Source organism: Onychostoma macrolepis, chromosome 02, assembly GCF_012432095.1.
Source record: "Onychostoma macrolepis isolate SWU-2019 chromosome 02, ASM1243209v1, whole genome shotgun sequence".
NCBI lineage: Eukaryota > Metazoa > Chordata > Actinopteri > Cypriniformes > Cyprinidae > Onychostoma > Onychostoma macrolepis.
In genome coordinates this window covers 24,318,479-24,342,149 of record NC_081156.1, presented here as the reverse complement: position 1 = coordinate 24,342,149, position 23,671 = coordinate 24,318,479, and the positions used below count along the sequence as shown (strand labels likewise).

The 23,671-nt window shown below is 38.5% G+C and overlaps 1 protein-coding gene across 1 annotated transcript; it reads right to left on the bottom strand.

Moving 5' to 3' along the window:
- Positions 1-1,079: 1,079 nt before the first annotated feature.
- On the bottom strand, positions 1,080-23,327 carry LOC131527799 (telomerase protein component 1-like). Its single transcript, XM_058757109.1, is given in 59 exon segments — positions 1,080-1,567; positions 1,658-1,762; positions 1,858-1,940; positions 2,237-2,373; positions 2,375-2,604; positions 2,689-2,788; positions 2,908-3,045; positions 3,439-3,560; positions 3,689-3,819; positions 3,896-4,031; positions 4,748-4,833; positions 4,947-5,076; positions 5,155-5,259; positions 5,354-5,461; positions 5,555-5,712; positions 5,914-6,144; positions 6,261-6,399; positions 6,896-6,921; positions 6,924-6,951; positions 7,062-7,274; positions 7,351-7,506; positions 7,586-7,685; positions 7,795-7,919; positions 8,027-8,147; positions 8,365-8,468; positions 8,470-8,573; positions 8,736-8,780; positions 8,878-8,992; positions 9,092-9,180; positions 9,633-9,766; positions 9,848-10,007; positions 10,360-10,492; positions 10,595-10,687; positions 10,778-10,957; positions 11,052-11,190; positions 11,268-11,452; positions 11,536-11,721; positions 11,952-12,069; positions 12,147-12,260; positions 12,428-12,549; positions 12,962-13,253; positions 13,419-13,565; positions 13,848-13,925; positions 14,067-14,185; positions 14,276-14,356; positions 14,838-14,990; positions 15,175-15,394; positions 15,535-15,727; positions 16,448-16,526; positions 16,616-16,725; positions 16,807-16,964; positions 17,085-17,206; positions 17,293-17,364; positions 17,598-17,735; positions 17,914-18,078; positions 18,163-18,312; positions 20,961-21,128; positions 21,388-22,015; positions 23,318-23,327. Coding segments are annotated over 58 exon segments (8,112 nt in total). The 5' UTR covers positions 22,006-22,015; positions 23,318-23,327; the 3' UTR covers positions 1,080-1,447.
- Positions 23,328-23,671: the final 344 nt, after the last annotated feature.

Below are 23,671 nucleotides of genomic sequence, written 5' to 3'. Positions count from 1 at the left end.
ACAACACATGAAAATTATGCAGTGACTGGCAAATTTAAATATGAGCACATTAACAAACTCCATGATATTTCAGTGCATAGATGTTTTAACAGAAAAAAACAGCATTTCATTTGTAAAATGTGAAGCATTTAATTTCAAGTAGTTACAAATTATTTTATTGCAGTTATAATAATAATCATATTGCAATCTTATTACTTTTTTGCACTTAAAGTAATGCTTATATTTTAAGGATTTTTTTTCAACAAAAATTACAGGTATATAACATCCAATTTAGAACTTGTTTAAATAATATATAATAAATACTGTTTATAATGGCTATTGCACAATAAATAATATTTTATAAGTAAGCATTCACATATTACTTTTAAGTCCTTTTGATATTGCTCATGCTATCTGTTACTCATCACTGAATTGCTTTAAAATATTAAAATTTTAAAATCTCACTGTTATTTTACTGATATTTTTACACAAACAGAATGTAGGCGTTTTTGCAAGGTTGTATTTGGGTACTTTCATGACGTTTTTAAAACGTCTTATTCCAACGTGCAGATTACTTTAACACCTGAATAAAACGTCTCCCAAAAGTTGCAGTTTGGTCTGGTTTCATTTTCGTAGTAGACAAATGTGATATTTATGTTTTGTTTTTTTTTTCGACTAAAGAAAATGTACCAGGTTGGTATTTTTACAACGTTTTAAACATTTTATTTTGGTTACATTATTTTTTATTTAAAAAAAAGTTTTTAAAACGTTGTACTACAACATTACCTAATTGCAACCAAAATACAACTTTGTGAACTTTGGGTTTAGATTTTGTTTGTTTTTCTATTTACACCACCACGGGGGTATAACTTCCAGAAAGCAGGTTATGTAACATACCTGGGTATGTTTGAGGATAAGCGAGCGGATAACCTCAGTTTTTGGTTCCACTTTATAGAGGACAGAGAGATGTTACATATTTGCATAATACACTTGTTAATGTACGATGGATGTTACGAATAAGTTTAAACAAAATAAATAATGCTACAAAAATGATCCCTGGAGTCTCTGCTGTCACTCCCAAGGCTTCAAAACACCAAACATTTTAAAAGTGCAACAAGGACTTTATTAAAGAAATAGTAAATAAGGAGCTTTTCCCCATGTGAACTTGCAGATGGTTTTTTCACCCAAAGAAGCTTTTCATACATAAAGGATGTACAATCTGAATATATAATCAAGTGGTTGCCAAATTTATTATAATAAAATCAAATATTCTTCATATCATGGCTCAGTTTAAGGCAATAGTATCATTAGTGCAAAATGCTTCATGCATGTAAAATAAAAAGAAAATGTGCAGAATGCAGCATTACAACTAATAGAATAAAAGATTAAAGTTTATAAATGTATGAATAATGACATGCAACAAGTGACTGTGTCCTTTGATGTCCTATGATCCCTGATGTTCAGAAAATCAATCTTTCCAAGACAGGAAGTACAGCTGACCCTGCGTATCACCGCAAACAAATTCCTTGGGGTCACATGGGTTCACCTCCAGCACCTTGACAGGGCCTCCACACACAAACATGCCCACCTGTGAAATATAGAAAATGAGTGAGAAACAGAAAGCAGATGAAATAAACACTGGTATATACACCGTGCATAAAAGCAAGAATAAAAATACCTGTTTCTTAGTTCGTCTGTCCCACAGTTTGACGGTTCTGTCGTGAGACGCTGAGATGATGAGGCTCTCTGTAAGCCGCAGTACACTCACTTTGTCTGTGTGTGCCTACAGACCAGTCACACAAACCATTTATCAGAAACACATGACTGCATGATTGACACGTGATCGTTATATCTATGAGAGAATATAAAGATACTTGCCGGTCTTCTTTGAGTCCAGGTGGACAGATTAGGAGGCTGATTGAACCACATGTTCCCTTTACAATCACCACACACAAAAAAGTCTGTAGAAAAAAACAACATGACTTAAAAACAGTCAAATCACAGGTGTGTGTCATTCATAAATATTTCACTACATGACTACTAGTGGGTAATGGGTCATTGGTTAGTTTTTTAGTCAAATGTCAAACATTTTCTTGACATTTGTATTTAAAACATACAATTTTACAATATGCAAAAAATATGCATTACATTTTATAAATAAATTAGCTTTTTTCCCACAAAATCTGTAATTTTATGTTGTTGCTTGTATGCTGTAAAGCACCCACACAAATCCTGATCAGTACATTAAAACAGGTACCATTCTGCACTGCTGCAGCTGTGATCCAGGTGTTGATCTGTGCCGCCCTCTGTAGTGTACTTCGCCTCTCCCTCTGCTGTTCCTCACTCAGCTTCTTTGGCTCCTCCTCCTGCTGCTCCTCCTCCTGCTGCTGCTGCCTCCTGCTGCTGCTGCTGCTGCTCCTCCTGCTGCTCCTTCTGCTGCTGCTCCTCCTCCTGCTGCTGCTGCTGCTCCTCCTGCTGCTGCTGCTCCACCTTCTGCTGCTGCTGCTGCTGCTCCTGCTCCTCCTGCTGCTGCTTCTCTTCCTCTGCCTCTAAGTCCTCCAGCCTCTTGCCCACTACATCTTCACAAAAAGTTATGTAGTAAGAGCTACTCGGATTCAGAGACATCTGAAAACAAATAATTTCAGATTAATATAACCGTTTTCACTGTCAATGTCAATATCACATGATCATTAAAGATGATGAACTTACAATGAGGCCAAGGTACAGTACGCCCTGTTTCTGTCCCAAAAGCCAAAAACTCTTGCTATCATTCGCCATCACGCCGAGAGGACGTACCTCGTTTGCCCAGCTACAATAAAACACATACTATACACTTTGCATGGAAAAATACTTACAGAGGAGTGCTTTAGGGACAGCTTTTATATGTATAAAAATTACATTACACAAAAATTACAAATGTTTATTTACGCATAAGTTTCTCTGATCCAGTCTTTAGTAGAGACCACATCAACGATTTTTCGATCCGTACATACTCCAAACAGACAGCCACAGTAGAACAAAAAGCTCACAGGAGACTTCACTTTGTATGAAGACACCTTATCGAGTCTGGAACAAAATAAAATAATAACCAATAATTGGCAATAAAACACTAAAAAAACAATGATTTTAGATTTTAGTCAAATGTAAAGTGAATTTAGAACATTATGACTATTAAAAACTGAAATTTTGAGATTAAAGATTAAAATTAACAATATAAATAAATAAAATGTAATTATATGAATATAATTATGATAAAAGAATTGTAATATTAATATATAATAAATATTATGAAATAATAAATAATATTATGCCTGTGATTACACTACTAAATTCAAGAGCAAAATGCATTTTCAAAGACCGAGATATCTATGCACACATGTTCTTGGTTCAAAATGGTACATTTTGGCAACAAGTTTGCAGAACTGAAGTATGAAAGTGAAAAGGGTTAAAGGTCATTACCCCACAATGCACTTCTTGGAGTCCCGCTCCAGCTTCCAGATACATACAGAGCAGTCGCTGCAACCCACCGCCAGCTCATCATCCGGCATCCCAGCGACTGCACATAAGCTGCCATCACTGACCTTCAACACACACAGAGCCGTTCACTCTGACATTTCCAATTAAAAGAGGGTAAAGACCACACTCATACTGTATTTTTACTAACTGAATAATCAACAAATAATAAAGTTAGTTCCCAACCCATGATTACCTTCTTCCAGTAAACCATTGAATTCTGATGCCATATCTCTAATCTGCCTGTGTCATAACCACACACCATGAGATCATCAGTACCCAGGAAGCATACAGCTCTGACACCGCCCTTCTGGCAGCGAGGGGTTTCTGTGGATGAATGTATATCAAAAAGTTATTAATACCAATCAAATGCTATATTTAGATGCACACCATTTTGTCATACCCATTGCTGTGGTGACGCTCCAGGACCTGAGGGAGCGATCCACTGAGACAGTGAGGAACTCTGGCAGTCCAGCCTCTTTGCACACTAAAGACTGGATTTCTGCACTGTGACCGTGCAGAGTGTTGTGGTGCTGTACCTAAGAAAACATCATTTTTTAGAATAAATTAGGAATGCACTGGTATTAAATTTCTGGCCCAAACAGATCAGATGAGAATTATTAAAATTTTATGGCCAATAACAACAAATAGAAGATATTAAAATTCTATTCTATATTGTCTAAATAAACTAAAAATAAAACACTGTCAAATTTTAGAAGTAAATGTAGGCATCACAACATTACAATATACAGTATGAAAATGAATATTTCTGTTTAAATTTGCTAACGATTACATTTAGCACTGTTAAATGTCAATTGTCAAATTCTTTTTTTAAAGACAAATTGTAAGTGCAAATTTAATGACTGCAAAGATCATCTGGATGTAAATAAAACTGGGGATTTACTGAGTTATTGAATATCTATGGAAGCCTTTCTATGGAAGGTAAATGTGACTTTATCTCACAATACAGACTTTTTTCCTAATTATAAAATGTCGAGATTGAAAAACATAAGATCAGACTTTTGACTTGCAAGAAAAGAGTCCTAATTATGAGATAAAAAGTCGCAATTACCTTTTTAATTTTTTTTTATCCGGTGACTGAAACAAGCTTCCATAAAAATATCAACTAATGACTAATGATGGTATCGATATATTATGCGTCCCTAGAATGAATCTTTGGGGATTATTTAAAATATCTGATTTTCAATCATTTTTCTAAACAATAAACTAATAATGAAAACATTCATTTGCATACCTGCAGTGGATGCCAGAGTTTAACAGTTCCATCTTCTGATGCTGAAGCTACCAGTAAGTCTTCCGGTTTTAAATTGTTTTCCAGATCTGTGTGCAAAAATTGTTTTGCTATGATTTTTTTTCTGTGCGAGCAAGATACATATCTATATTTCGACATCAAGCAGCTGTTTGTGTGCACATGTGTGTATTAGTCACTGTACCTGGCTGAGAGACAACAGTGCAGTGATGGAGACGTGACTTGTGGGCCTGGATCCTGGTGATTTCTACCCCTGATTCCCACTTCCAAACCATCAGCAGTCCATCTGTAGAGCCTGCCATCACATGATCCTCCTAAAGACATTAAAAACTACATACATATTAACAGGTTCCACTTCTGTATGTCTTTGCGACATGGCCCAACTGTCTTACCCAACAGCACAATGTGCTCAGAGATGAACTAGAGAGGATCTCTCTCAGCAAACGTCCTGTCTGGATATCCCACATCCGCAGCTTACAGTCACTGGAGCAGCTGAGCTGAGGTGTGAGAGAGGTTTTGTATTCGGTTACAGACACAGAGTCAGATGTTGATGAAATGAACTAAACAGCACTTTGTAAATGTCTTTCTCACCACAGCAGATGATGTCCAGGCACATCCTGTAATCCAGTCTCCATGGCAATTTGAAATGGACTGGGAAAGAACTGGAGGAGAAGCGTTTACCTTCCATATCATCAAAGCCTATTAGAAGAAATTGTGACAAAACTGAGTGTGACAGAAATTGTGTATTCTCTTCCATTTCTTCCAGCAATAGATGGTGAGTGGAGCAAGTACCTGATCTTTCCCTCCTGAGAGCAACTCTTTCCCATCAGGACTGAAGGCAAGGCATGTGACCCCTCCATTGTGACCTCTCAGAACACACTTCACCTTAGGGTCAATCCAGGGCTTAGAAGTCAAATTATCCTTCAACCACAGACCAATAGTGAAGTCATCTAAAACAAAGGGAGATTTTTAATAAAAACATTTTTTTAAATGTGTTTAGCTTCTTTTTTGGGGGGAAAATACTTATGCATTTAGCAGATATAAAATAAAATATAAAATAAATGAAATTAAAACATGATTGCAAAGATTGCAAAAAGAATGCAAACACAAATAGGCTATAGTGAGTTTGCAAAAATTTTGTGTACACTGACCAGATGCAGAAGCTACGCAGGTGGAGTTTTGAGCCAAGGCGAGAATAGGTCCCTTCTGCACGCCAAAAGATCCCATCAACACAAGGTTTTCTGGATTTTCTCCTTGCCTTTCCCAGACCCTGAGACGGTGATCCATGCCCCCCGACAGCAGCAGCTCTGTTTCTTTGGCCTCCATCCACATGAGGCAGAGCATGGACACCGGGAGGTCCTCACTGGACCAAACCTTCTCTCCTACAGCACAAAGCATTTCAGTTCTGCTCCTGCTCTATAATTACTGATTGATAAGCAGTTTGAGAATGTGAGTACTCAGGTTGACATGAGCATGTTGGATGTAAATGTTTAAATACCTGATTTCAAATTGAACATTTTGATACCATTTCCATGGTAACCCACAGCAGCATATCCACTGGCTACAGCCACACACAGAGCATTAGTTTCATCTTCATTTCCACGTCTGGTGCGCTTTTGCTGTTGCAGTGTTGGTATCTGCAAATAATGATTAAATAACATCATCTGTAAAGGTACTCAACTAAAATTATTTGGATGTCCTGAAAGATGCCTCCTGTGCTTACAAGGCGGTAAAAGAATAGTAAGCTTTGGTTCTGCAAAAATGAAATAAACCAGAGCTGTCTTTGCAGTTTAAAGACTGCTATATGTGAGAAGACCAATGACATTGATGGGAGATTTTCACATTTTAAATATATATTTTAAAAAAAACTTAATAATAAATAAATTACATATAGTATTATTGGGGCTGTCAATCGAGTAGAAATTGTAGTCTAATCACTTGACATGCTGATTAATCAATATTTTTGCTTGCACTTTTATCAATAATATGTTACAAAGACCAACAGAGGTAGAAATAATGTAAAAAAATCTGTTTGCAGTATGTAAGTCAAGCAGTTCAGGCTGAATTCATTGCAAAATTTAATATTCATAAATAATAAAAATACTACAATTCTATTTAAGAACATGAAAGTACCTTTTCTTCTCCCAGTACAGCGACAGTTTTCCAAGACCACCAGACCACACATGAACCTAGACGACAAAAAAGTACTCAATCAATACCGAGTGTTTTAGGATGCATGGCAGAGTGAATCACTGTAATAAAATCTAAGAACTGAAGATTATCAGATCATATTCCTCACCACACTGTCGTGTCCAGCGCTCAGCAAGAGGTTTCCTCCCTGCAGGAAGTTTAGTGACTGCGTGGAGCCGTGGTGAGCATGATAACTGCCCACACAAGCAGCTGCCGTCACTGACCAGAGCCGCACTTCTCCTGACAGACAGCCTGAGCACAATATGGAGGAGCAGGGAGAGAAAGACAGACTCCGCACTGAACTCTGATGACCTAACAGAGTCTAAATAGAAGAGAAATGATAAGTTTTAGTATATAAGGCATAATAGCGTACTGCATCTTTGGAGTCATTTCCTCACCGTAACGTTTTTCTGTTCAAGCCAGCTCCACAAACGAACAGCTCCATCCCAGCATCCCACTGCCACGAGCTGACCCTCGAGGTCAAAGTTCACACAGTTCAGAGGGGAGGGATTCATGAGAGAGGCCACTTCTGTGCTCTTCTGCGCTGACCACACCTGAGTACAGCCACATAAATGATGAATACTTCTAAACAGTGTAGTTCAAAATTAAATTGATTTTTTTCTTGGTTTTTACCTTCAAGTTTAAGTCTAGTGAGACAGTAGCAAAGAGTTTTTTGTCTGGACTGACATCACATCCTGTGATCTTGTTGGAGTGAGCATTCACGTGGCCAGTTCTTAAAGTTACAAAAGTAGGTTAGTCAGGTTAGGTTCACAGGTTAGTCATCTTTCATTCATTTTTGAGTAAGTAAATTGTGCATTAGAGTCAGAAAAAAAAATAACAACCTGCAACCACTCGCAACATCCCACACCTCCACCTGCCCATCAAATGAGGTTGTCGCCAGAAGCTCCTCCCCAAGGAAGACGCACCCAGAAATCCCATCACCAGTGCTCATCAATGACTTCACTTCCTGTATGCAAAATATAAATGAAAAAAGCCAATTTTGATGTCCACTGAATTATCTTAATGTCAAAAATCATAGAAAATGTTATGTTTATTTTGGTTTAGAACTGCCACCTGTCCAGTCTCTGTATGCAGGAAGTGAATTGTTCCCTCTCCAGTTCCAACTACTACAAGTTTTCCATCAGGACTCACCACCACACAACTCGGCTCAGAGTGGAAGGTGGAAACCAGCTCACTGAGGAGAAAAAAAACAATATTAAAACACAAAAATTCTAGATAAATAACCTTTGTTCATAGTGGTGTCCAAGTCTGAAATTAAATTATTAAATTAAATCTAAATTAAACATTTTATAGGTGAGCCCCTAAACCACAAACTATTAATGTGGACTTATAACTGACTGTTTAAACTTGGAATATAATAATATGCCATTATTAAGAACCAATAATAATACCTGACTTCTTTTTGTGCTGTATCTGTGCCGTTTAGCCATTTTACAGCCTGCACTCCTCCATTTCTCGTCATGCTTTCTGCCCACAAATGGGCAGAGCTGTCACTAAGGTTCATTAAGAGCTGTTTGTACAAAGAGTGCAGGCCACTGGGAGAAGAGACGACTGTGGCGCTTCAGAAAACTGAGACAGTCCTCAAAGTCCTTCATGTTATCTGAAAAACACACATGAATTTGGTATAAGTTTAACACAGAAATTATCATTTGTAATTTCAGTACATATTCCCACTCATTAAGGACACATCACGAACATGAAACTATTTTAAGTCCAAGTAGTTTGATTTTTATAAAAATACAACTATAGACATGTAAAATACCTGCTGATGTTTTGGATTGCACCTGATGGGTCTCGTATTTTTGGCCTTAATGGATAAAAGGAAAAACAAATCAATATAATAACCTGTTATATATGAAGAAACATACTACTGCTAAAAATCTGAAGTTTTAAAGCTCTCTTACCAAACAAAATGTAGGTCTCCAGAAGTTGATGAAGAAGTCCATGCCGCACATTAGCATAGAGGAAGTAGTAACTGGACAGCAGAAAACACAAAGGCTCCCACTGATTACTGCCCATCTGAGTAAAGAGAGAGAATAGACATCTCTTATGAGTTTTGTAACCTCATATTGCTCACTGAAGCTGAAAGATCAAAGAGGAGAGCAGGAGGACACTGACCAGGTGCGCAGGGAGTTGAGACAGAATATCAGCATCAGAGTGAAGAAATGTGTCCTTCCCCTGAGGATTTGACTGCACCCAAAGGTGAGCTGGGAAAAAAAAAAGTTTGGGGTTGGTAAGATTTTTTTGGAAGAATTCTCTTATGCTCACCAATGCAGCATTTATTGGATCAAAAATACAGAAATACAGTATTGTGAAATATTATTGTAATTTAAAATAACTGTTTTCTATTTTGTATATTTTAAAATGTAATTTATTCCTGTGATGCAAAGCTGCCAAAAGCAGCCGTTACTCCAGTCGTCAGTGCCACATGATCCTTAAAAATTATTCTAACATGATTTGGAATTATCTGATAAATAGAAAGTACAGCAGTTATTTTAAATAAAATTCTTTTGTAACAATATAAAAGAACAATATTTCAATTTAATACATACTTGCTGCAGAAAAAAAATAATTTCCTTCACCAAAATATTTTTATTTTTTTTACTGTACCCCAGATAAAACACAAAATGCATCACGATTGACATGTATCTTGTTTTACCTGCAATTATCAGATGACTTCTGGTTCTACTCTCCTCAGTAGACAGATACAGATGTTCAAAGGCTGACTTCACCTCTGGATGGGTCAAAATCAGGAGGTCATCTGAGCCCTGACCATGGGACGGTCCAATTAGGCTGCATTAGAAGAATGACCAAACAAATTATTATAAGCAACAGTAGTTACTTCTTATGTCCATATATTTCACCGGGCTGTACCTGTGCAAAGTTCGTGCCAGCTGAGAGAATACTGCCATGGGAACACGGCTCTCTGGATGCCTCGCTATATGAAGAATTTCCTGCCATGTCACCAGACCACCTCTGGAGTTTAAATCATTGCACATGTTCAGTACAGTGTAAAGAGAACTCTCCCGCAGTCCTGTGAAAGAAACAGATTACTGATTAGAGAAACATTTATCGTCAATACATCCAATTAAAAATAAATTAAAATGTTATGCAAAATCTTATATATGTATAAATAAAATTTACAAAATAAAAACAAATACATAAAACAGAAAATGTAAATAAATAAATAAATATATATATATATATTGAATTCTGTGTGCAGATTCCTTAATATATTCAATGCATTAAATAAATTAATTTGTTTATTTAAAAAATATGCAAAAAATGGACACCTGTAGAGCCTAATTTAAAGAATTAACAAAACACTGTAATAGAGCATCAAATTACATAAGTTCTTGCAGAGCGATAAACACTATATCTTGTACCAGTGGAGCTGATGGCAAGAGTAGCTAATGCCCATCCCAGTCCTGCTCTGCAATATTGATTCTGCAGCCTCAGCAGACTGTGCTGCACCAGCTCACCAAGAGACTGAGGAAGAGACTGGAGACTGTCCTTCATCTAAATGACAAATTCCACCATGAATATTATGTTCAACTTCACACTTCTTTTGTATGATAACATTATGTGGATAACTAAGAAACACATTTAAAAAAAATATACCTTCTCAAAGGAGGCATAATTCTTAAGCTCCTCACAGGCCAAACGGAGGTAGAGTGGACTCACAGAGCCTTTCTTCATCAGCAGTGTCTGAAGCTACAGGGGAACACAATGATAAATGTACTAGATATGCCAAAAGGTGTCAGTTTCTTCTTAAATTACTCCAACAACAAAAGGGAGGTTCACCTGATTATTGAAAGCAGAATCACTCAGTTTCTTTCCAAACTCAACAAGCTGCTTCTGCACAATCTCCTTCTTGTCAGGTAAAGATAATTGTCCCAGTGGAAATGACACAGTACCTTTCCTTGTGCTAATAGTGTTTTGTAGGGATGATTCTGAAGTAACACTCAGAACCAAACAGACACCCTGAGAGGACAATGAACACAGTGACAGGTTGATTAGAAAGTTTCATCATTTTAAATCCACTTATTTAGAGTAAGTGTGAATGTGTTTTTCTTACTTTAGGGATGTGCTGTGGGATCCATTCTGACACCCTTTGACCTCGACCGTCATGGATACGGTCCGCCCCATCAACAAGCAATGCAAGTGGCTCTTTGTTCCGGTCATTCAAGTTCAAGTAGAACTCAGACAACAAGTCTCTGTAGTGCAACAAGACAATAATTATGAAATGAGTTTTCTGAAATGATGATGCATGTTTCATCAGATACTTCCTTACTTATATGATGTGTTTAGAAGCAACTCCACATCGTCTTTTCTCTTCCTCAGCCATTGAACAAGACAGTGAAGAAGCTGCTCAACACTGCAAGCTGACTGGCTAGCATCTGTGGAGTAGGATATGACATCACACAGAGGGGCTTTCTTGTTTTTGACAGAGGTTTTGAGTGCCTGGGCCAGGGCAGCCTTAATAAAACAGAAGACAGAGAGATATTCAGATTAACATTAATATATCAAGAACAATGTTTATTCATACAGTGTATAGTTACCATGAACACAGTTTTGCCCTCTCCAGGATTTCCCTCAACCATCAGAATTCCTCCTTTTTGCTGACATTCTTGAACTTTTGCTGTTGCCATAGAAATAAGCTTTGCCCTGCCGTGAAACTGCCGCTGTTGGGCATCCTGATGCACTTCCTGTTCCTTAATCTCTGAGTCCACATCTTCATCCGTCTCCTACAAAACAAGAAAATAAATTTTGGAGAGGAGGAGACTTCACTAAGTAATAAAGAAATGTTAGGGGATATTTAAGCTACTGACAGACTCATATTTATCCACATCATCCTTATTCATTGTTTAGATTATTTATCTTTTAATTGATGTATTGATGTTTCAAACAATCACTGAGTCGCCCTTAAAAACAAAACGAAAACAGTTCTTTTCATGTGTTTTGATCATAGTCTGACCTCCACAAAGAGCTGCTGTATGGTTTCCCAGATATCCTCCAGCGCCGCCCTCCCGAAGTCCTCCAGGCCCTTCAGATAGGGCTTTCCATCCACCACACCGCCCCATTCACAGGGATAACTACGAGAATATGAAGCAGTGCAAAAATAAATACATAAACACTCACTGTGCTGGCAAAACAAATGTACTGAACTCACTTTTCTGTCACTTTGAAGTCGTTGTTCTGGATCCATGTTTTCAAGCGGTTCATTTTAGCTTCAGCTTCTTTGGATTCTGCCACAAAGTCTGTCCTCCATGCCACTGGCACCGAACTAAACATACAAACACACAAAATGTACGTACTGTATCTACTGTAAATCACAGAGCCTCAGAAACATCAGCTTGCAGTTGATATTGTGTTTTGCATGATTTAATTCCTAGGCTGCCGTCTGTCAACTACAAAATAAATCCAGTTAGCAGATAATAAATGAATGTATACCTGGCGAGACGAGGCGATCTGAAGTAGAAGAACATGCGGCTCTGAGCAGAGTCTGGATACAGAGCTTGAAACTGTCGAATCTCCATTTCAGTGACGGATAACCCATCAGGCGCAGAGTTCAGCTGGCAGAGTGAAGAAGGGAGATGAGATGTTGATCATTATTAGAATGGACATAATTTGGCTTTGCACAGAATGTTTCTAATTAATTGTGTTAATAATTTTTATATGATATAAACTTAACCTTTAAAATGTTACAGATGTGACATCACTGAAGAATCATGACTTATGAGCGTATAAATCCAAAAATCACTGTTGTTAGGACAAAGTGAGTGTTTTTGTTTTTTTCAGACAGGTCTCTATCTTTCTACAAAATGCTTACTGTTGACATGAATTTAAAAAATGGGTATCCTTTGAGCTCTCTTTTGAAAACATGAAATATAGTAGAACTTAATGCTGTGCAGCAAGATTGCATGTGACTAATAACTTGTATCACACTTTTAATAAAGCATCTATCAGACAAATGAATGTAATTACCCAGCTGTATTGAGGAAGCTCAGGTAGGGTGGGGCGGGGCGGCACAAGGCCGTATCTCTCTCCCAGAATCCCGAGCAGCAGCTGGCTGCGGCAGACCTCTGACAGACAGAGCTCCACAGCACGGTTAGACTCCTCCTCTGTGACGCCCCAGCGCAGCTCCACTTCCTGCAGGTGGAGGTAGTGTGGAGCGGCTCGTCTCCTGAGCTCGGGAAACACGCTACGCACAAGAACATCCCTCTCCGCATGCATGTCCCTGAACGTAGAAGAGATGAACACTCGCACACCCTTCCATCTATGAAAAGAGAGAAAAGAGAACTGATGAAGACAGGTTTTATTTAGTATTTCATTTCCAGTATGCTAATGACCTGTCTGGTCTCCACTGGAATATATGCTGGACCACAACCACCCAACATAAAGTGACTGATGAAGTAAATTATGGATTTTTTTATGGTTATACCTGAACTTTGGTGTTGCCGGCAGTGAGATGACATCAGCAGCTCTCTCAGGTTCAGTTTTGCGCCCCTGTGGTGGCGGGATGTTATAGACTCTGTCCATGTGCTCCACATGCTGCAACATCCTCGAGGAGCCTCTCTCTGAGACAAACCTACAACCACAGAACAAATATAAATGAACATCTGAAAATACATTTTAAATGTGCATTTAAATTGTGATAATAATTCACAACATTTGTTTTTGAGCAAATAAATGCTGCCTCTGTGAGCATGAATTTGACCAACCCCAGCTTTTTAAATGTCAGTGAACCTTGTGAATATTTGGTAGATCCTGTGATGACTATGTTTTTTTCACAAGAAAATCAGCATAAAGTATTTCAACAGAAAGAACATATATCGAGTAGAACAGCTAATGTTTCAGCTAAAGATCTTACTTCAGGATCTGCTCGCTAAACCCCCAAAGCTCTACAGTGTTGGAGCTCAGTTTGTATTTCGAAGTATACATTGGAGATCTGTTCAAAACAAACAGTAAATGATTTATTTGTAGCAACAACAATTCTGATCACATTTCTGCTCCAAGCAGCTGAAATTTTTATGAAAAGATATAAAATTTCAATTATGGCAAATGAAGAAACACGGTTTACAAAACATACATTTTTCCGAGCAGCACATCTATCACGACAGCATCACGGTTGGTATCTTGGCGATAGTTATTGATATCCGCCATTAAATTTCTGCAGGTGAAATTTTCAAACACAACTATACGATCCAGCTGTGGGGGGAGACGTTTTAACAGACATGTCAAATGCAAAATAATTTTAATGTATCCTGGGAAAACTATAAATACAAAAGGGCCTCACACCTTAGTCTTCTCTTCAGTTAGCTTGGTGAAAAATGTAGTGGGAGATATGCATTCAGACTGTACATCGTAGTCATTCAAATCCTAAGAGAAAGAGGGACAGAGACAGAGAGGATAAAACACAAAAAGCTGTGACGCCATCCAAAAATAATTTACATTTAGTCATTTTGCAGACGCTTTTATCCAAAGCGACTTAGAACATCAAACAGCATTATAGTACAAGATTGGATATGTAACCTTTTTGCATTTAGATTAAAACACTAATAATTTAATAACACTGTTAAAAGCAATCTTTAGTGAATCTCAAAATGAATATCCATTTTTCCACTTTATATTACAATGTTGTGGTGTCTATCTTCACTTGTAGCATTTTAAATGACTGATTTTATTTCATAGTAGCTTATCATACATTTTTATGGTTTCATTTAATTTGTTATATTATTGTTTTATTTTTATTTAAGGTTTTTTTTTTGTAAATACTGTATATTATTTCTAAACAGAAAAAATGGAAAAAAGGTACATTTGATTTATAAGTGTATATTCACAATAAAAGGGAAATTCTTACCTTCACTTGCTTCATTGCTTGTCTCACATTATCCAAAAGGACATCAGACTTCATCTTGACCTCCTGGAGGCCTTTGTAGCAAAACAGCATGACTTGGGAATCTTCGCTACAGTAGTTAATCATCATGCATAAAAGCATTGCAGCTTCCTGTACCTGCAGAATATATAGTTCACAATGTGTTTCATTTATACTTGTAGCATAATCTCATAACAAATTAAATGTAATCACTTATACAACATGTAACAAAAATATGAATCCACAGTTACTCTGAAAAATACATAACAGTACAACTGTACTGTGCTAATAATTGAAACAATAAGATGCTCATATATCTGACCGATGCTGAGAGTTTATTCTCGTCAATGTCTTCAGTGCTTTCAGGGGGCAAGCAGACATCATCAGCGCCACTCCAGTCCCGATCCTCTGAAAAATTCGCATTACACATCACAAGAGTGCGTCCAGGGAGAGGCGGGATGTTGTACTTGCAGGAGATCTGCACAGCTTTCTCCAAAGCACAGCTGTACTTGTTCAGAATCTCCTGAGTGTACAGCCTCTGACTAACAAATTACATCACAAAAAACATGTCAATGCAGGGGTAAAATGAACTAAACTTATTTATTAATATATTTTGAAATAAAAAGATAATACTATGTAAAGGTTTTCTTTAATATTAAGCTAAATATTCAGCAATACACACTTTGCTTTTTTCAGGAGATTGCGTTTGATATTGAATAAGCGGTAGACGAAGGGAACTCTCATTGTATTCCTCAGTCTCTTGCGTGCTGTTGTTTCCCAGCTGTATTGTTGGTATCGTTGGCTCTTTGGCAATTTCTTAAGAACCCCTTGAAGGACCTCCCTGGAGCTTGGCACCTCGACCGCAGGCCCACCAGCTGAAAGGGGGAGAACATGTTACTCAAACTTCCTCAGGTGCACATCTATTGAAGACACTGGGGGAATGAGCTCTCTCGTTTAGATTAATATGGATTCATTGACATCCAGCGGGATCCAATGTTTTGTAGATTAAAACACTAAAATTCTCAAAAAGTCTTTCATGAGGACTTCAATAATTGTACACCGATGTTCAAAGGTTTGGCGTCTGTAAGAAGTTGCAAAGCTGCATTTATTGGTAAAATTATTTTGTGGAATTTTATAATTGTGGAAACTTGTGGATTTTTTCAGGATTCTTTGATGAATATTGTGTTAAAAACAGCGTTTATTTGAAATAGAAATCTTTTGTAACATTATAAATGTCTTTGCTGTCAATTCTGTCCAATTCAATACAGCCTTGCTGAAACAAAGTATGAATTTCTTATTAAAAAAAATAAAAATACTGACACCAAACCTTTGAATGGCAGTGTATACTTTACATTTCATCACATATAGCCAAACTGTCAATATGATTTTGCCAAGGAGGACAAGTTTCTGAATCATTATCTTTTTCCTGCTAAGGTTAAGTCCTAACCCTAACCTTTACTGACCTCTAAAATTAAGGAAAATTATAACTTGAAACTGTTTGTTGAAGCCCCAACATCAACCTGAAAACCTAACCCTACAATCTGATTGGTTGACAAACATGTTGATCCAGGTACATCCTTCATACATAAACTTACCAAATTTACTGAGCTCTAAAATGACTTTATATGCAGACAGGAAACGGAAAGGAAACTGCCTGCTCTGGATTACAGCATTCTGTAAGATTAAACACCACAAACCCGTAAATTACTTCATCGTGTTACATAAGTTTCAGTATGCAAACGACTGAACTAAGAAATGCTCACCTTCGTGGTCAGTCTGTTGAGGATCTTAGTATGATGTTTCTCACTGATGCCCACAGAGATCATGTTCCTCAGGTTCCTCAGCATTGCCATAAAAGGAAGAGACTTTCCATCTGCAATCACAAGAAAACATAGACTTAAGTTTGAGTAGAATTAAGCCAATTATGGACCCAGTGCATGTCCCTCATTCACACCGATGAGTTTCTCCCAGGTGGCAGCCTTGTTTCCCTCCTGACTTAGTTTGCATTCCCACGTGTCGGGCTGCTTAAGTTTCATCCGCTTTCCAGCTCTCTCTCTCTCCCAAACCCCACTAAGACCACTGCGAGAGAAGGCCTTCAGATCACTTGGGTATCTGCATAGAAAAACAGCCAACAAACATACTGACTCATGGCTGGAAGTTACACTGGACTGAGCAATCAGTTAATATAAAAAATGTTTGACAAAAATGTATATGCCAGCTTGTAGAACTAACTTCTTTCCCAGAATGGCCATGACATGTTCTGCAGATTCTTTGATGTGAAGGCGCTTTATCATCTTCTTGAGGCTGAATTCACTCTGTTTTTTATCCTTAGCAGTACGATTCTGGCTCTCCAACTGTATCATAAGATGTTCAGAAGGCATGATGTACAATAGTCATTTGTAATGTTATGTAATATCAAACTAAACACAACAAAGCTCACATATTTTTTGAGAATGGAGTCCTCAACTCTGACAAGGTCACCCCACTTTTTCCACTGTGCATCAGAGATTTTCTGAAAGAAGAGGGAAAGAAAACAAAAGCATTTTAAAAGTGATGTGGAATGACAAAAAATTTAGAAAGAGATAATATGTTCATTATTGTATGTTGGTAGGATGTGTGCAACACTGAAAATATGGGATTCAAAATGTCTTGAAATAATCAGAAATTAAGAATTTTTTTCTTTGTTTGACAGCACTATATATTTTGATCTATAATATTATTTATTAAGTGTTTTTGACATATTACCTCTCCTTTCTTTTGTTTCTTGTTGTGTTTGCAGCGATGCTTCCGTGTATTGTATTTGGCCAGCTGATATTCAGTGAACTGCTTAAATTTATCCGCTAGAGCTTTTTTCAGGCAGGAGGGTAAAGATTTACTGAAACACTGCACAAAAACATTTAAAAGGCATGAAAAACAAGAATAATACAGTAGGAGCAAAATAAAATCCTTATTTAAACATCTACCATGCTAAAACAGTAATCTGTATATGAATATGGTACAAGTAAAAATATGGTGCCCTTATTTCTTAAGGGCAGTAATGATATTTAATATGAACACTTACCATGCTATAGATTCTTGTCACCTCCAGCCAATCAGATGGCAGCTGTACAGCAGCACAAAAATACCTTCTCAAGTGTGGCTTAGAACCAGGCAGATGGGCCGCCAGTGCCAGCAGGAAGTTGGCTGTGATACGAATGTTTAGTTCTTGCCTAGTATAGACCGCAACCTAAAACCAATGCAAATATGCAAACCATACATGTTAACACTTGATAACATAACTCCCACACACACTCACACAAACAACACCAACCTTTAGGAGAAACTCAGGGTCTTCTGTGGTAATCTCTGTGGCCAGAACCTTAATAACGGCCCACACACTCCTCTTCTTATCCCAGTCCTTCTGGCCCGGGGTACAGCTCTTATTGACAAGGGAGCAGCACACCATATTCAGCAGGTTGTTCTGAAGGACAAACAAAAGAACTGTCACATAAGAAATGTTGACTGATTTCAAATATTATATTGTAAAATATTATATATAAATCTTATTCATTAATCAATTCGTGTTAATTAAGACTACCCAAATGTTACTGTGAAAATTCCAAACAATCTGAATTATCCACACCTTTATGATATAGGGCATAAAGGAAAAATAAAAGACTGGATTTAACATGTGTGCCGACTGTCTAAATACACTGAACAAAATTATAAATGCAACGCTTTTGTTTTTGCCCCCATTTTTCATGAGCTGAACTCAAAGATCTAAGACTTTTTCTATGTACACAAAAGGCCTATTTCTCTCAAATATTGTTCACAAATCTGTCTAAATCTGTGTTAGTGAGCACTTCTCCTTTGCCGAGATAATCCATTCACCACACCGGTGTGGCATATCAAGATGCTGATTGGACAGCATGATTATTGCGCAAGTGTGTCTTAAGCCCGGCTCACACTGTGCGATTTTGGCCACGATTTGGTCGTCTGGGACAAATTTTGAAAATCCTAAAAGATTCCTATGATCCTAGGCTAAAATCCGTAGTCTTTGATCGCTGGTTTGACATGTTCACCGACAGCCGATTAATGGCTGTTGCGATCAAATTTCACCTCCGACGAAATTCTGGCAGTGTCAGAAGATTTGGCGCACAGTCCTGCAGTGTGACTACCCCTGCGACGAATATCAAACTGTCTCCGTTTTTCAAGGCAAGCTATGAGCAGAATTAATGCTTGAGAATTATTCTATCAGCTATAAACTCCGGTGCTCCCGTCCTCCGCTCACGGAATTCATCTGATATGTTTCTTTTTTATATAAACACTGGTTGCGCCGCTGTTTTCATGTGCGTGTGTATGAATACATACACTATTCTTCTTAAACATGCCGGTATTGCCGCCGTTCATATACTTTTCATGACAGCCAACATTTCGGTGCCGCGTGGAATGCAGTTCGCAGTCACTGGACGTGTATGGGTTGATAATGTAAAACTTCGGACAAGTTTTCTTGCGCGCACCCGTTTTTAACTCGTCTTGACTTTCGTACAGTCTGACATTAATGACAACTGAGATCCCATAGTGTGACATAATCATCATGTTCGTACAGTCTGACAAGTACAATCCTAAAGGACTTTTAAAAAAATCCCACAGTGTGAGCCCGGCTTTAGGCTGGCCACAATAAAAGGCCACTCTAAAATGTGCAGTTTTACTGTATTTTGGGGGGGATCCGAAAACCAGTCAGGATCTGGTGTGACCACCATTTGCCTCACGCAGTGCAACACATCTCCTTCGCATAGAGTTGATCAGGTTGTTGATTGTGGCCTGTGGAATGTTGGTCCACTCCTCTTCAATGGCTGTGCGAAGTTGCTGGATATTGGCAGGAACTGGAACACGCTGTCGTATACGCCGATCCAGAGCATCCCAAACATGCTCAATGGGTGACATGTCCGGTGAGTATGCTGGCCATGCAAGAACTGGGATGTTTTCAGCTTCCAGGAATTGTGTACAGATCCTTGAAACATGGGGCCGTGCATTATCATGCTGCAACATGAGGGGATGGTCGAGGATGAATGGCAGTAAAATGGGCCTCAGGATCTCATCACGGTATCTCTGTGCATTCAAAATGCCATCAATAAAATGCACCTGTGTTCGTTGTCCATAACATATGCCTGCCGATACCATAACCCCACCGCCACCATGGGCCACTCGATCCACAACGTTGACATCAGCAAACCAATCACCAACACGACGCCATACATGCTGTCTGCCATCTGCCCTGTACAGGGAAAACCGGGATTCATCCGTGAAGAGAACACCTCTCCAAAGTGCCAGACGCCATCGAATGTGAGCATTTGCCCACTCAAGTCGGTTATGACGACGAACTGCAGTCAGGCCGAGACCCTGATGAGGACGATGAGCATGCAAATGAGCTTCCCTGAGACGGTTTCTGACAGTTTGTGCAGAAATTCTTTGGTTATGCAAACCGATTGTTGCAGTAGCTGTCTGGGTGGCTGGTCTCAGACGATCTTGGAGGTGAAGATGCTGGATGTGGAGGTCCTGGGCTGGTGTGGTTACACGTGGTCTGCGGTTGTGAGGCCGGTTGGATGTACTGCCAAATTCTCTGAAACGCCTTTGGAGATGGCTTATGTTAGAGAAATTAACATTCAATTCATGCCAATTGCACGCTCCCTCAAAACTTGCGACATGTGTGGCATTGTGCTGTGTGATAAAACTGCACATTTTAGAGTGGCCTTTTATTGTGGCCAGCCTAAGGCACACATGTGCAATAATCATACTGTCTAATCGGCATCTTGATATGCCACACCGGTGAGGTGGATGGATTATCTCGGCAAAGGAGAAGTGCTCACTAACACAGATTTAGACAGATTTGTGAACAATATTTGAGAGAAATAGGCCTTTTGTGTACATAGAAAAAGTCTTAGATCTTTGAGTTCAGCTCATGAAAAAAGGGGGCAAAAACAAAAGTGTTGCGTTTATAATTCTGTTCAGTGTATAATCACCAAAGAATGCATATAAACAAAGCTAAAAATAAATAAGTAGGGTTAGCGCATTATTAACCATTATTTAGGTTCACACAAACCCCAGAACTGTGTTCACTCGACTCACCTTTCGGTCCCTCAATTGCACAAGATGCTCATCCTCGCTTGCTTCAAGCACCCCAAACTCCTCATGAAGAGCTACAGTCTGCTCACCCTCTCTATCTAAGTCCATATTCAGATCCATCTCAGAGGACAGCATCTGGTCATCCTCCTCAATGCTTTCATGTCTGACATCCTGTTAAGATGTACAGAGAGAATATAATATAATAACTACATTTGCATTTCCCAAAGAAAATACCAGTCCTTGCAAGCTATTTATAAGTAAATGTAAGTAATGTAACTAAAAAATTTGTGGAGGCGAAATTAAAAAAATAAATTAAAAAAAAGATGCTACATTAATTCACATACAGTTTTACACAGCAATAATAGAGGAATAGATAGAGGATAATAATAGAGGAATAGTCCCTAATACAATAGAGGAAATCACTCTATACCTGTCTAGGCTCCTCAGTAGATCCCAGCAGCCCTTCAGGTGAGAAAAGCATGTCTTCAGCTTCTCTCTTTTCATTTGAGCCCACTTTATTCTCCATTGAAGGTGACGAATAGGAGCAGACAGGTGGGGCGGCACTGGGAGTTGACATTTTGGAGTAAGAGAGTAAAGGATTATGGGAACAGGAGGAGGTTAGAGAGGATGAGCCTGGAGGATGAAGTGAAGACTCCATTAGGAGGGTATTCTTAGTGCTCAGCAGAGAAGAGGAAGAGGATAGTGAGCTCATCGTTGTGGAGGACAGAAGAGAGGAGGCGGCCATGGTGGAGGACAGAAGAGAGGAGGCAGCCATTGTGGAGGACAGAAGAGAGGAGGCGGCCATGGTGGAGGACAGAAGAGAGGAGGCAGCCATGGTGGAGGACAGGCTGGTTGGCTGGAGTGCTGGACATGATGAAGAGGTGGAGGTCTGCTTGGCCCAGGATGGAGATGTGTTCTGATGCTGAGACAATACTGAGGGCGCTTGAGCCAGAAAGTGATTTTCCAGCCTTGGACTTCTATAGTTTCGCTGTAGTCTGGCATCTGTGTTCGCCTTCAGATCAGTCTGAAGGGGAGCCAGAGTCTTCATGTCTGTCTGGCTGAAGAAAAGAGAAACACAGAACAGGAAACTGTGTTTTTGTCCACAGACACTGCAAAAGCTAAAAGCACCAAACTGATTCTTGATACAGGGCACAAAAAAATGTCCCACAGAATTTCCTGCAAATTAAGATTTAAATAGGAAACCTCCTTAAAACCACCTGTCAGAAAGCAAAAATGGCAAAATACATACACTGTTTCAAGATAAACTGCTACTATATCCTGGTCACACACACTTTTTTAAAATCACAACACCTCTTTCCATGTTTTACCTTTTTGAGTTCAACAAGATCATACAAGCTCTGATGAGTTTTATGTTTTTGCATATAATCTTAAATAATTGTGCTAACTGACAAATTGTAATGAAACTGTTTGGGATTTTAGATAATTTTCCTCTTTTTAATTAGGCCCTAGCAGCTAGCAACATTAGAAAAACAAAATATCCACAGCATGTAATACATGTGTGATAATGATGATGATACTACTACTACTAATAATAATATATTTTAACACTCGACACCATAAACTGTCAATCCTGTGAGATGTTCTGTTTAAAGGTGACAACAATCCAGTACAGTACTCAAAAATAGCTAGGACTGACAAGCATGGGTGTGTCTTATGCAAACACATGTATTATAGACACACCTGGAAAATCCAACAAGCTGCCTGCCTCCACTCCTTTTCACTGCGTTTATTTAATTCCAGCTTCTTTACGTACTGGTCTTACTAGTATATTTCCCCCTCTCAACTGCCTGCTAAGTGAAGTACCTTCTCCCTGTGCCGTTTGCCTTACCTTCCAATTAAACACGTACGCTCTTTAGATTTCTGAATGAGTTGTAAAGTTTGATCGATCGAGGCGCGCCAAGTGACGGTGAGTGTGGGACAAAGTCCACTCTCTTAGCTGATAATCAATGAAGAACAGTCTTTGTCTTCGCAATGTCTGTTCTATATTGCCACATACATACATACAAGACAGATTCATCAGCACTCCCTCTTTTCTCCATTTTTAGAATCACTTCCTTATGGTCATAAATGTGCACAAACACAACAGACACACAAGTAGACAGTCTTGTCTGTCTGACACTGATTATTGACATGAACATCTCCTAGCAACGCTGCTGTAAATAAACGCATGCACTATATTTGGATTATCACGTGCTACATGATTCATTCAGTGGTGTGGCTAAACAAAATAAAGACAATAATTCACCTTTAATGCTTTGTGACCAGGTTTTAGTGTAAAATGAAGTAAACCGGTGAGCTGCTGACTGCATATCACGGGTGAAACTAGACAACTTCCTCACCTGTCATGTGTATGTCACTACCGTAATGAACCGAATATAGACGCATAAGGATTGGTGGAAATGGCGTATCATATTTAGAAACAGAAAATTATTTCTTTACTCACATGAGCAGTTTTAGTTTTGAAGATTATCGACTTTCACCAGGTCTCCTCTATTAAACTGGTACGCAGTTTAACATTATTTGAAAAGGACTTTAAATGCAATGTGTTTTGAAGGAAAACTGGAACAACAAATGAATTCAGTAGCCCTTTTTTCTTTTTCTTTTTTTTTAAAGTGAACCAATTATGGATGGAGAGGTGTTACATATTTACAAACTTGCGTGATGCTTACATTTTTACATTTTACATAACATTT